General features: G+C 40.1%; 1 protein-coding gene across 5 annotated transcripts in view; it reads right to left on the reverse strand.

The window, feature by feature from the left end:
* tjp1a (tight junction protein 1a) overlaps window positions 1-15,051 on the reverse strand; it is a 103,848-nt gene that overhangs the window by 69,354 nt on the left and 19,443 nt on the right. For all 5 annotated transcript variants that reach the window (XM_080885412.1, XM_080885409.1, XM_080885408.1 and 2 more), the window contains exon 2: window positions 8,617-8,830. In XM_080885412.1, coding sequence (XP_080741538.1) covers window positions 8,617-8,830 — 214 coding nt within the window. The remainder of the gene's footprint in view (window positions 1-8,616; window positions 8,831-15,051) is intronic.

The following is a 15,051-nucleotide window of genomic DNA, read 5'->3' on the forward strand; positions in this document are numbered from 1 at the left end:
GGTTTATGAAGATAATAAATACTCATATTTCAAGATTTGCAATCTGCATAAAATGCCTAGACAATACAATTGGTTTGCAAATACAGTCTTGTTTTTTTTGTTTCAATCAAGTTTTAGGTAAACCAACAAAAAAAAAAAAGTCAAAAAAGAAGTCAAAAATATCTGTGGAAGAATGTGTAGTACCCAGCAAATCGCGCTGTGTACGTCCTGTCGGAGATTTTAAACACTTTTTTTTTTTTTATCAGACCATTCTAAGTTGAGCAGGCCTCGTTACAGTTTCACGTTGCATCTTCACGTAAGCGTGTGTGTGTGGAGTGGCTACACTGATCCAGTCGGAGGATATTTCTGACAGCTGGGCTCATTTTTAAATTGGAGTGTGACTGCATTTCAGGAGATGTGTCCTTAGTGTTTTATTTTCTTCATGTCTCAGGTATTTCAGTAAAAAACTGGGCTGTGTGTGGTGAGGGTGCAGTGCAGGGCCCAGGAAGGAGAGACCATATTGTGCACAGTAGAAAACAGTACAAGCAAACTATGAACCGTGCACTTCCAAGGTGAGAAGTAAAGAGTTGGCAAATGTTAAAACTTAATACTGTTTTGGCTGTTCAGCTGATATCCGTCTACTTAGTAATAAGTAATTTGCCATTTTTTGGGCCACACGCTGACCATAATTTAGAAACAGTAGGCATGTGTAAATTGTGTGTACAAGAATAACATGTCACTGCTAGGTGTGTACAGAATATTTTCACGGTGCCATCCCACTGATGCTGGAGAATTAGGTTTACTTTTTAGTTTTTCTTTAATATGAAATTTAATGTCCAAACTTTGTTTGTTTTTGTTTTTTTCTTTGTTTGTTTTTTGTTTTTTAACTGTGGAAGCATTGTGGAAAGTTGCATCTTTTCTAACTTCCTCTTTGGAGATAATTGCATCGGTTTCTTCAGACTTTCAGGATTTCTTGCCCTAGAGGTGGAGGCTTCTCCACTGCAACATCACCCCCCCCACCCCCCATTACACCACTTTACCTGGAGGTAAAGAGTCATCGTGCATTATGGAGGGTGGCTAGTCCCACCATAACGGGTGCACCATTCATCTTCTAGCAGTGATGCTATTGGTTATTTATGATACCACAGGGGCATGACATGATAATCAGACTATGGACCATTGTTCCCAGAGTTATGGCTTTCATCTGTTTTCTTGGATCAACATTGCCCTCTGAGTTCCGATTGACTTGATCGGACTTCTGGTCGGTTGATCCTGCAACTTCCTTGAAGCACTTGTCTGTTTTTCCCACTTCCATGCCTTCGAGTGTCTGCATCTTTTTCTGCCAGCTTCAAATTGAATTGAATTTTCTCTGCGTATTTCATCAAGGGAACTGTTTTATTTGTGAGTGATTCGACTGCATTAACAGGAGTAGCCTGTGCATAAAGTAGCTTTTTGGCTTTTCAAATATCTTACAGCACATAACATAATGCTACAATCAGTTCTTCTTTTCCTTTGGATCTCTCTAAAAACATAGAACAGACTGAAGACCATCACATTAGTCATATCAAATCAATGAAATATTTGAAGCTCTTAACACTCATGAACAACATCATATACGAAGCCTCGACATCAGATGGTAAATATGAATTTTTATGTTCGCCATTACTGTGTGAGCGTTTCCTTCTTCTACACACACAAACAGAAAAATAAATCCGAGAAGCTAAACATAATATAATATTTCCTCTTTACATAAACAAACAAACAAAAAAAACTGTCCGCTGACATTGTGTAAACCTACACGCATTATCACCCTAACCTCCCACCCAGGGCACAGTAATTGTGTTACCATGGAAACAGCGGAGCTGCTGAGACTCCATCCCATCTAATTAGACGCGGCTGCTGCTGCTGCTGCTGCTGTGGACACGTGGATGAATGTTGAAGTCATACATTAACCCGATCTTCTCTTTTCATAATCCGACACGTTTCATGCAGGACCCGTTGTTTACTTCCAGCGGACACATCACCAACCCAAACATTAAAAAAAACAAAAAACAAACAAACAATGGGGAATCCGTCGTGCCATTTGGCTTAATTTACCCGGGGCTTCAAGGTGTTGCTTTTAAGAATAATAAATTATTCAGAAGAGGACATTTCAGCGCTACTAAAACAGCCCAGAGACTCAAACAAGGATAGATGTGAAAGCAAGATCTAAAGTTACACGAAAACACCAGCGCTACCGAAGGTCACTGAGGAAATGCTGCCACTCACTGAGGCTGTTAAATAACAAGCAAGTGAATAGCATGTGAATTAGGACAAAATTAAAGCTTACCTATCACAAGCACCACGAGTAGTTTGCTGTCCAAAAACATCTCACATGGATGCCACTGTGATGTCAGCCAGTCAGACCTGATCAATAAAATTAATTCTTCTGAGCCATTAAGTAGCACAGTACAGTGCTCGCTGGTGTTATTTATTTAATATTGACAGTTGCCCAGGTGAAGGTGGGCAAACATTTGTATTAATATGCTGTAAACAAAGACCATGAAGGCGAGAACAACAGGTCCTCTTTAACTAGCTATAGCACATCTAATCAATACTGTGAGGCAGAGCGGTGATGGGGTTGTGCTTGAGGTCGCGTGAGAAAAACAACACCAGTATAGCTACACGTTAAGTCAGACATCCCGTCAGTCTCATCGCCTTTAATTTTCCCCTCCTTTCTTACCTCATTCTATCTACTCATCCCCTACTTTCTGTTCTCCTCCATCTTTTTCTGCCCCCATTAGAGAAACGCTGACCTGCAGACTCCCTAATGCGACCAATCAATATTGCACGGAGGACAGCAGACTGCCAGACGTACCAACACGAACGCTATCTTCAACGAATGAGGCCGGGAATTCCTTTAGCTACATCACCACTGATGTCCCATCCAACTGACCCTGCAAACTGAGAGGGATTGATTAAACCAGTTTAATGCGAATGGTTCCAAATGACCCTGTGTTAAATATAAATCTTTCTCACTTTCATGCTGTGGCTGGCATAGATCATAGCTTCATCTATCTATAGAACCATCATTGATCCTGCACGCCCTTCCTGCCTGACATTACTAATGCACAGCGGCCGCAGCACGAGCTAACACAAGAGGCAAAAAGCATGTCATTATGCAGAGGGCTTTGTGTCTTTAAAAAGCTAATGAATCACTGGAATCAAAACGAAAGCCATAGGGAGCATGAAAGCTACAGCCTATAGATGTGCTGCTGCTTAATGCAAATAATGAGGAGTGATAATGCTTCACTGAATGTCCCATTTGCCAATCAAGATCTCTTTATTCAAGTAAAAGGAGCACAAGCAAGAATCCTGGTAAGTGACAAAAGAAAAAGTATTAATCGTACAGCATTATTTGTCTTATCAGTTTTATTTATATACTTCAATATAATCAGTGTTGAGAAGGTTACTTTTAAAATGTATTCCACTACAGATTAAAGAATGCAAAATGGTCCAAAATGTAATTTGTAATGTATTCTGTTAAGTTACTCAATGTGAGTAACATATTCTGAATACTTTGGATTACTTGATATATTGTCATGCATTTTACAACTACATGAATGTACTGATCTGTTACTATTACTAAAGGCTATTTGTCACCAAGCTAACATTGTTAGCTGGTGTTAGCTGAGGTTGGTTCATAGACCACAGACTGTTAGACTTGATGCATTAACAACCTGCTAGCTGCAAATAATCACGTGCAGTTCTGAAAGCAATGCCAACTACATTTTTAAATCTTAATCTAAAATGAGTAAGATTAGGGTGGACATCACAACTGCACATGATTTTGTTTGTAGCTAGCAGGTTGTAATGTAGCCTTCATTAATAGTAATAAATCACACAGCAATAGATACTTTACTGGCACATTACCCAGGTAGCTACCACAAGTGCTGAAACTGGTCCGTTGGGTTATTGTCTCCCAGGAAACACTTCCCTTGTGCTTTTGGAAATCTGTTTTCTTCTATTTCCGTTTTTCCTATTTTCATTGTGTATTGTGTGCTTTTGCAGCGTTTTTCTTAATGTTGGTGTTTTCTTAAGTTGCAGTCCGTTTGGCCTCTCAGGACCACCGTACATACATGCAATTTGTTGCGCAACAAAATTAAATAAAATTAAATTCCCCATTATGTTTAACTTTCTCGTGTTTCATTTTATTCTTCATGACAAGAAAATAATAATAATGTGCCAAAACACATCTGACTTCATGTTGCCAGTTTTTGGTTTACACTATCATACATTCCATACCTGCTTTTGGATTTATGTGCCAGTGTCAACATGAAATGCGTTTGTGCTTCCACTTGAGGCGGGCAAAGAACGAGTAGAGCTGTGGTCTCTGACAGATGTTGCATGCTGACTTTTGTGGCAGATTTCTCACGATTGCATCACATCTAACGATCTCATTGTGTTGGTGTACGTCATCAGGACTGCTTTTGTGCAGAACAGCAGTAACACTGTACAGCCAAGAAACGGGACAGCTTTAAGAGTTTGACCTGGCAACAGGACACATGCATACATACTCCCTCTCTATTAAGGTCGTGAACTTCAGGTATATCTGTTTCATTTTATGATTTAGTTTTTACATGTATTTTGATGACATGTATTTTTTTCATAGTCCATTGCTGGCTGAGCCATGCAACTTACAAAACCCACCAGCATTTGGCTCCTATTTGTTGTTAATTTCCCACACTGATGATGATGATACCAGAAGCTTAGCGCTACTGCAGATTTAATAATTTGTTCAGAAATAACCACTGTTGCTGCTGTAATACCATATTCAGTCCACACACACACACACACACACACACACACACACACACACACACACACACACACACACACACACACACACACACACACACACACACACACACTCTTTAGGCACAGCATATCGTTCCATAACCACAAAGGCTGCAGACTGTTTCAGCGCTGGTGAAATAAACGACTTTATGTGATGTGCAATTTTGTGCCACTGTGCCTTGAAAACAAGGGACGAGGAGAATGAGTTATAAGGCGTCTGCAGAGCCTTCTGTCTGTCCAGGGGAAATATATTCATCTAATAGGTACATGCTGCACCCGCTGCCAAACCACTCGCTCAGCCCTCCCTCGGCCATTCATGTCATAACCTTTTATTTATGACTCTATTTTGTAATCTCTCTTTCACACCCGTCTGTCAGTTTGTGTTTGTGGGTTTGCCATCTTTGGTCTGGCCATTATCCTGACAGAAAGCAGGCAAGCCTACCTCATCGCCAACTGCTCATCAAAGGCTATTCACTGTCCACAGGATATGTTCCTTCCAGATATTAACACCGCACTCAAAAAGTCCAGAAGCTACTAGGTGTTGGAAGTACTATTAACTTTACCTTATGAACCTTTTTTTCTTATTTTTTAAAATCTGCAATTCTTGTTTTCTTATTTGGACAGACTAAGTGATAAATAAACGCTACAGTGCAGCAGACGAGGCATTGTGCCCCACAGATTTCACTAAAACATTGTGTACTTTCAGCTCAAGGTCTCTGCATATCAGTTCACCCAGTTTAACCACAGTTTTTTCAGCTTCTCCTCTCTGTAGTCCTCACTGAGCTGATTTTTTTAATGTGCAAAAATAGCTGCAACTGAAAGAAAGAAAACGCTACATTACGACGTGGATCATTTCTTCCATCTATTATTCATGCTACGAATTTACATTCATGGACGTCATGCGGAGGTCCACAGCAGGGCAAGCGAACGGGAGAAAATGTATTTGTGTAACATGCTCTGATACATGGAGCGAGGAGCAAGTGAGATGAAATGGATAGTCTGCAGCGTCTATATATTTAATGCAAAATGTAAAGTATTGAGATTTACTTTTATTATGTTTCAGTTAGAACGTAAGCTTGAAAAAATAAACACAAATAAAGAAAGAAAGGAAGGCTTGCTTTAAATCACAGGTTTTCTCAAGGCTGTGTTTGAAGACTATCTTTGCTGATGGATGGTCTTTAAAGACAAGACTGTGAAGCATCGCTTTGACTCTGAGTCTCAGAGCAACTCTGGCTTCCCTACACTGATGCCTAAAATACTTCCTGCAGGAGTCACATCGGCGCATGTTACAAATTGAGCGCTAGCTGACAGATTAGGAAGTGCAGGACTTGTGCCAGAACAAAAGTGAAAAGTTCGTGAAAATGAAGCAATGTTTTTTTCTTTTTCAATTTGATGTGACACAAAATTCGAATCTTTTTTTAATGTACATTCATGCCAGTGCTGCTAATATTTATACATATTACCTATAGGACAGATAAACAGTTTGTTACGATATGAAAACGTCTATCGTTTCATATTACGCTATCATTTGTTTCATTGTGTCGCAAAATAAACTGTTTACAGCAATATTTTTTCATGGTTTTGATGGTCACTTTAGAATTCCTTAAAGTTCTCTCTTTGCCTTATATTTAATATAACCACACTACCCTTACTCTACATTAAAATGTTCAGTGGGTGTTACAGTAAATTTTAACATCCAGGCATCAATGTAAAAGACGAAGTTTAAAAGAGTTAGAAGTTAGCAGGAAATTAGCAGGAAGTTAGCTCACTAGTTTCCGGAAACTAGCGACATCTCAAGTTCTTGCAGAAGGATTTCTACAAAACAAATACGTTACTTTGGACATAAAAGAAAATAGAAAACAAAAAACTAAACGGCAGCAACATTTGTAAGGTTGCTGAAGTTGGGTTTGCTGGTATATAAACAACTTCTACCCTTGAGATTGGTGGCAGTCTTATTTAAAAAAAATTCTGATTCAAGCAAAGAAAAAGCGCTTTTGTATTTCAGTATTTCACACTTGCAAAAACAACCAATAGACCAAGCATCACCTTTTCCACCCTAAGCCCTTCTGAAACCAGTCAAAAGGGTTTAATAAAAAGGAAGGACAAGGAAAGCACATTACTGTCGATAAAATAATTAATATATGCCTACTTATATATCTTTTTTCCTTAAATCTTTCAGCCCTGTTTTTATCCTTGGCAACAGCACTGCTGTAGTTGCACGGCTCATTTCCCACTCAACCAAAGCTCTGCCGTGAGTGCTGCACGTTTTTGTTTTCTTCGATGATACAACAGGAAAGTCACATCTAACTTTCATTGACCATCTGCCTCTACAGCTCCAGTGCAACCCACCTCTGGTCTTACTTCAATCACGTCTGCAAGGTAGGAAAAAAAAATCCTCTGAGTTAGACCAGACGGCTCACTGCCAAGTATTATGCAGCAGGGCACTCAAGGTTGCTTTAAAAATCTATGAGATATTTTCGCCTCTGTCTCAAAATTAGAAACTGACAGGAGACCTCATGCCAGCAGTCAATCAAACAGACAAAAGCGGTCGTAAGTGTGTGTTTGTGTGCGTTTGCTGCATCGTTCAGACCGATGCTGTGCTGTGTCATCTCGGAGCATGTTCCTGACTGTCACCTCCACCCTGTGACTTTTTCTCTCATCCTTCAACCCACCTTCACATCAAAAATGGATTAACTTGTGCAAGCTGCAAATGCCGCCTCTCTTGAACGTAATCTTAATGAGTCCCAGTTGTGAAGAACAAAGGCTCTGTGCACAGAGACACCGGGCAACTCTCAATTAAGGCCGGCTGATGCCCTGAACAAGTAAAGCAAGCATGCACATGTGTACACACAAACACACACACACACACACACACTGCAGACTGTCAGCATGGAGAGGAAGGTCGGGTGCAGATGAGGAAACATCACGCTGCGAACATTTATTAGGGGAGACATCTACAGAGGGTCAAGACACAAAGACAGTAGTAGAGGGAAAAGAAAGACATACAGTAGCACCGTGCAGGGAAGGAGATCTTTATCTGTGTGACCACAGCCTTACCCAGCATGCATTAGTAGCAGGTTGGCATTTGTTAACATCATAAACCGTTGGTTTCTTTCCCAAATACCAAACTGCCTACACACACACGCACACACCCTAGCAAACACACACAAGTACACTCGAGTTAACCAGCGGTGAGAGTGGGCCAAACGCCATTCTCAGCTCAATAGACAATCCCAGAGATAGGAAGGGTTTTTAAGTCCAAGCAGCTTACCCAATCATTTATCAGATTAATACTTTTCATGAGAATAAACCAGTCATAGAGAGAGACATATGGAAAGTGTTAAACTGTGCTCATCTGAAAACCACAGAAATATTACATAACCGAAGGTCAGCCTCTGTGTGTGTGTGTGTGTGTGTGTGTGTGTGTGTGTGTGTGTGTGTGTGTGTGTGTGTGTGTGTGTGTGTGTGTGTGTATTAACGCTGTGGCTTCAATCTGAATGAAATCATTAGGATATCTCTTGGGCCTTTAGTTTGCATTGAAACTACAATAAATCATTTCCCTTCAACATCTCTGTTTCTGTTAAAATGGAGTTTGCTTAAAAGCAAGTTCCTCATCTTATTAACCACTCAAAGCACATTGCAAGTCACATTCCCTCATTCGCACTTTTATTCTATACACACAGCACATTTCCTATAAGACTCAAACTCCTAAACGTGGTCAGTTGTCGGGCTGTTACTATCTATCACCTCCTCCTATTTCTGTACAAGTTAAGTTAGAGTGAAGCTGTGCATGGGCCTTACATTGGAGTCAAGCAGATCGAGGCTGTCCAGGCTCTTGCTGCGGTGAATGCGGCCTTTGATGCGACGCAGGGAAGGTTTACCTTGGCTCATAGGCAACGAGAGAGTGGATGTGGCAGGCATAGCCATAGCACCAGCGCCACCAGTAGCACCTGTAGGCTCATCTAAACATCCAGGAGCACCTGAGGGGGATAACTCTCCATCTGCCGGGGTCACCCTGCAACAGAGACACAGAAAGTCAATGAAAAGTCAAGAAATAGTCAGTAAAGAGTCAGTGGGGTTAAGTTTCACACTCATCAAATCAACTCTATTTTTGGAAATGTAGTGTATCTACTCAGCACCAAACTGCATTTAGTTGATAAAAATCCAAAAATCTACAAAAGTTAGTTGAAATCTTTGGAAGATCCTTTCTGCCCCTGGTTTTATTTTATGCCATCTGTAAGTCAATATTTCTGGTTATTATCTCAAAATTTCAAGCTAGGTATCTCAGCATTTAAACTTACTCATTCAAAACTTTGAGAAAATAGCTATAAATTGAGAAAATGAACACACGCATACGTCTCACTTGAATTCACCTGTTACACTCATATTTAACATTTCTGGGGACAAAATCTGCCAAAATCTTGAATGTTTCCCATAATGCATTGCTCGTGGGCTCAAACACTTAATGTAGCTACATATATTAAAAACAACAGCGCTCACAATGAAGATGATTTCTCCCAAGAGCTAGCCACAAAAAACACACATGCTAGCAGACAGCACTGCTGTATCTGAGGGAAAACATAAAAATGCCTGAAGCATCAAAGTGACATAACTTTCCTCTTGCTGTCTTTACTTTTTAAAGGACATCTTCTCCTGTTGGCTGTAGTGCCATTTAAGCAAGTGTGAATAATTGGGCTGAATGTCAGCGGGTAGCCTGCAGATGGGCACTAGGTAGGCAGCATCCACTTGTCTTCTATTATTAAGCCACAATGAAGACGCTTTGCTTCTTACATGCTTGGCTGCAAAGGTCTTTTAAGGTGAACTGCCTGGAAAAATAAGTCACTGCAATTTTGATTGTTTCCTCAATCACGCCTTAAAATGTTAACAGAATACAATTGTTTAAGTTATTTCAAATTCTTCAAAGGAATAAATACTTTTTAAAAACACCACCTACATACATGGTTTACAAGGAAAAGGATATAAAGATACAGTCATGGTAGAGAGAAAGAACACTCTGTCAGTTCAAAGGTTTAACATGTTAAGACATCATGAAACAATAATCTGGTCCTTACAAAATTTAAAATTACTTTAAGACAAGCTCAGTGACATATCACATTTCATTACTTATTTAACAAAAACTAAGCCAAAGTGCAGAAGCAGTGTGAGAAAAACTAAGTACCCCTCATGATTCAGTAGCTTTTAAAACCACCTTTAGTGGCAATAGCTTTAGTGTGCAGAGGAGTTGTGGTGTGCAGGTGTGCATTTGCACTTTGCTCTCCTTGCAAACCAAAGCCGTGCTGCCATGGCCTTTTTAGAGCGAAGAAGCTCGTCGTTCAGTCTTTTTCTAATTTTAATGTGATGGATTTTAACATTTAACAAGCCAACTGAGGCCTGTAGAGTCTGAGATCTAGCTCTTTGATTTTTTCTGACCTTGGAGTGAATTTGCTGGCACGTCAACTCCTGGAAAGATTGGTGACGGTCTTGAATGTTTTCCATTTGTGAAAAATCATTCTCACTGTAGAATGACAGACTTCAAATTGTTCTCAGAATCCTTCCCAGATTGATTCAGTTTAATCCAAGTTTTATTTATACAAATGGTAAATGGCCTGTATTTGTATAGCGCTTTACTAGTCCCTAGGGACCCCAAAGCGCTTTACACATCCAGTCATCCACCCATTCACACACACATTCACACACTGGTGATGGCAAGCTACATTGAATTCAATTCAATTCAATTCAATTCAATTTTATTTATATAGCGCCAAATCACAACAAAAGTCGCCTCAAGGCGCTTCATAAATAATGGAGCCACAGCCACCCTGGGGCGCACTGACAGAGGCGAGGCTGCCGGACACTGGCGCCACCGGGCCCTCTGACCACCACCAGTAGGCAACGGGTGAAGTGTCTTGCCCAAGGACACAACGACCGAGACTGTCCAAGCCGGGGCTCAGACCGGCAACCTTCTGATTACAATCACACGACCCCCTATTGGCAAGCGTTTTGGCAACAGTGGGAAGTCCCTTTTTACAGGAAGAAACCTCAGGCAGAACCAGGCTCAGGGAGGGGTGGCTGGCTTCACAGCACCAGAGATTAATAATAACTAATGATTAATGATAACTGATGACAACTGAAGATCATTGCTGATATCGTTTCTCTGTGGCTTTGTGTTTACACACGCTTGAATGCTTCAGACCAGCAAACTGACCAATTATCTGCTTTCATAATGGTGTTTACGAATATATTTCTTAAATACACAATAACACAGTGCATTTAAGTCATTTTAAGATCTAAGCCATCTCGGCTCTGCAGTAGAGGCCTTTTAAAACAAACACTGGGCTATTTGTTGCACTTCAAATGTATCGTAATGACAAGTCATCAATCAGATGCTCGTACCAAAGTATTATACTGTCATGTGTTAAAGTTGACAACACATGACAGTGTCAAGGAAAAAAATAAATAAACCTACTGACAGGCTGTCAGTCTTTCTGAGCATGAGGACGGCAGGAGCATGATTAGGGGTTTCCGCTGTCTATTGAGCATTTTAATAGCCAGCCTGTTTTTATAGTTACCAAGCAGAAGTAAAAACAAAAGACGGTAGCACCACATGCTACACATGCTGCGCTCAAAGCCATCCAATCCCTCTGAAGGCTCGTTTAAACTAAAGACTGATTTCCTGGTAATAATTTGTATGCCATTCAAACATATAAAAAAACCTAACCACATATATTTGACTAATATTTCTTATTCTTATTTCTTAACCAACGGCAACATGGCTACATAACATACATGACAGAGCACTTTATTATATGCCTATACTGTCAATACATCTGGCTGCTCCTTTCTAAAGCTCATTAAGCCTCTTATATGATGGTATTTGTTCCCAGCTAGTCTCCTCACTGCCAACTTTGAAGCAAAAGCCATAGTAGTTTCTGAAAACACACGCTTTGTGGTAATTTTAGCACGATTTATTTGTGGTGTGTTGTGTATCAGAAGGCCTTAATCCATGCACATTAAGCACTTTGCACTTGCATTTAGACCTGAAACTGTCAATAAAAGTTGTTTTTGCTTGTTTTTGTCCAGCAAAGGATTTGGATTTCAAGATGAGTCTATTACAGTTTTTGCCCGTTGCTTGAACACTATAAACCCATGCTTAGACTAAAGTAACACAAAGTGAAGCTGTTGTTACCATACCTCAAACACATGTACCCCTACCTTAAACAAAAGCGCTGCTTTGCACCCCAGTACCAATTATGCAACACACCTACTCCCTCATGCAACACACATGGTCCTGCATGCTACACTCTATTTCATACATAAGACACTTCGCTCACAAAATGAAATCTCAGGGTGCCATTCGGAAAACACATGTATCCAAAATACAAAACACATCGGGTAATTGCAACCACTCAAATACACACCTGAAGGCACCTACTTGCAAAACCGAACACCAATTAGCCAACCACAAAAAGCCCTCAGCGTAGCCATTCCAAGAACTTTGCAAGCATGGATGGAGGGAGAGCAAGAGGATATTTACCCCGGTGCCTAGCGGGAGAGGACATTGCTTGCGATGTTGATGAGGTCCTGTGGCCAGACCCCAACAGACGGCGGGATCCATGAGCCCACTTATGCACAATTGTCATGGTTTTTTGTGTTTACAGTATAGTGTTTTTTCTATTGCAGTACTATTGTGTTGTTGTTGTTTTATTTGCTGTACCTGTATTCATGGTACTGCAATGTACAGTATTGAGTAGGTCTATTTGCGTTTATGGTTGTTTGGAAATGTGTCTCCTGTAAATGTGCCTTCTGAATAAACAATGGGAATCAAGGACTGCAGTGTTTTATGTACAGCAGACTAGTGTGTTCCCCCTGATCTGTGAGTGTTTGCATATGGTGCAGGTATGTGTCATTTTGTCAACAGAGTTACATTTTGACAAAGGAATGTTAGGTTTTGACAGCAGAGTTTAGGTTTTGGGAGTAGAGTTCCAATTTGGCACAGATGTGAATAGTATATTTCCCAGTGTTGTGTCATGTGTACTTGTGTGTACAGTTTTGGCACAGCGAGCGGGGTTTTGCAAAATGTGTTCAAGCAGTGGGCAAAAACTGTAACAGAAGGCTCAGTTATAGCCTCACATTTAGGGGGTGAAATCTGAGGAACACTTTCAAGTGTAATTAGCTAAATAGAATATATTGTGTTTTTTGTGTTCCCTTTTCTGCAGCTCCAACTCTGTTTTAATATGGAACAGGATAAAAAAAAGAATGCATATCGATAGCTTCACAGTGTCTGAGCTGAATACTAATGTAAGCCTTGAGACCTCAGTAGACATCATGTCCTGCTATCCTGTTGATCCTTTAAAAATGGATAAAAGGTGACCAAGCTAATAGATTTTATTTTCCTCCAATTCTTTAGCAAATGCGTTAAACAACTTTGAAAACATACTTCTTAACAAGAGTTGAGATTCTAAAATCTTAGTAGCAGGTCTTTGACGTTTCCTTTAGTGCACATAGATGATTGAAGCTAAATGCTAACCAACGCATGCTAACATACCGACGATGATAATGCTAATGATGATAATGCTAACATAGTGTTTTGCAGGTGGGTGGGGGGGTGGGGAGTTAAATTTGGCTGATCTCTTCTTCAAAGTCATGTCTTTCTGCACCTACGGCTACCAGTGTGGCTGCTACTTCCACATCACTCCACAAGGTTTTCATGACCACTTCTGTACCTCTGTGATTACATTATGGCAAATATCTGTGACGAACTAACTCAGCTTTCTTCTCAGTGATCCCAGGTTATTAGAGTAACGACAAAGAGACCAAGCAGTTTTTAGTGGAAGAGCTCACATTCTCCAACCCTGCAGGTGGGACAGCTGGTCAGGAGAGTGACCAGGAGGAAGCTCGTGATTTTTAAAAAATAATGTTTTTAATGTCAACAACGTGCTTTAAATTCATCCCAAGGGTCAAACTGTACATTGCGTTCTACTGTAATATATTGTAATAGACTGGGTGAATTTGGGTGCATGCCAGCTAGTTTTTTTGGACACACCAGCACAATCTTCAATCATCACCAGTCCTATCTGTCATATTTGTGATTATTTTGACATACTGGAGTAGATCCAGTGTGAGCCGGAGACCCTGGTGCAATTGGTCTGAACTGGACCTTCAGACAGAAATCTAAAAATAGAGATCTAAAAATAGCATCTGTGCTGGAAGCGCTTCCCAAGGTGATGACACTAAAGAGGAAACTCACCCAAATTTAAATTAGGTATTAAATCAGGTAGAATTCTTCTTTTTTTATAGGCTGTGTTAGAGGGCAGTTTTCTCCATATTCAGTATCTCAGTTTATCATGCCAGCATTAGATAATTATCATTAACACAATGTGAACTCGAGGAAAGCCATTTTATCTGCACTTCATCTTCAAGGTTTGCCTTTTCTATATGCGACCTGCACCTGATTCATCTTTGTATTTACTAACAGCTAGAACGCACGTACAGAGCTCAGTCTCTGTCACTGTAATCCCAGTGTTACTTTCACAAGGGGATTTCATTTACACACAAAGCGTATGAAGCTCTTTGGTTTTAACAACACACTTCTAAGAATGAGGAGCGCTGATAGGGCCTGTATCTGTGTGCTGGTTTACAACCTGTAGGTCATTCTGCTAATCCTACACTAATAGATGACATCACAGGGTAACAGAAACCGGAACTATGTGGCTCAAGGATTTGAGGTATTAGTGCTTACATGGCACTGCATTTTATGTTCATATGAATATGATGTCTATTTACATAAAATAAAATTGTTTTATTATTTGGGCAAGATATAATACTGTGCAAAAGTCCTGAGCCATTTCTTTATATTATGCAAAGAAAATGAGAAAAAGGTTAAGTAATTTATTGAAACGTGTGCAAATAAACACAGAAATAAAGCACATACGGTAAAAAAAAAAAAAGAGTCTTTACAACTCTAATGAGCTTGAAAGTCATCACCTTTGTTCTTCAACACAGCCTAAACTCTCTTAGCCGAGCTTTCTTGTAAATCCTTTAAGTAGTCTTCAGGAATAGTTCTCCAGGTTTCTTGAAGGACATTCAAAGCTCTACTTTCCTAGACTGATTCAATAATATTAAGGTCCAAGCTTTCACTATCCACGACTGATCGTGTTCCTCTTACCAGATATGCTTTTACTGTAATGGCAGTGTGTTTGGGATCCTTGCCATCCTGACAAATGAAGCTTTTTTTGC

The sequence above is a fragment of the Rhamphochromis sp. 'chilingali' genome (assembly GCF_963969265.1).
Source record: "Rhamphochromis sp. 'chilingali' genome assembly, chromosome: 6".
NCBI lineage: Eukaryota > Metazoa > Chordata > Actinopteri > Cichliformes > Cichlidae > Rhamphochromis > Rhamphochromis sp. 'chilingali'.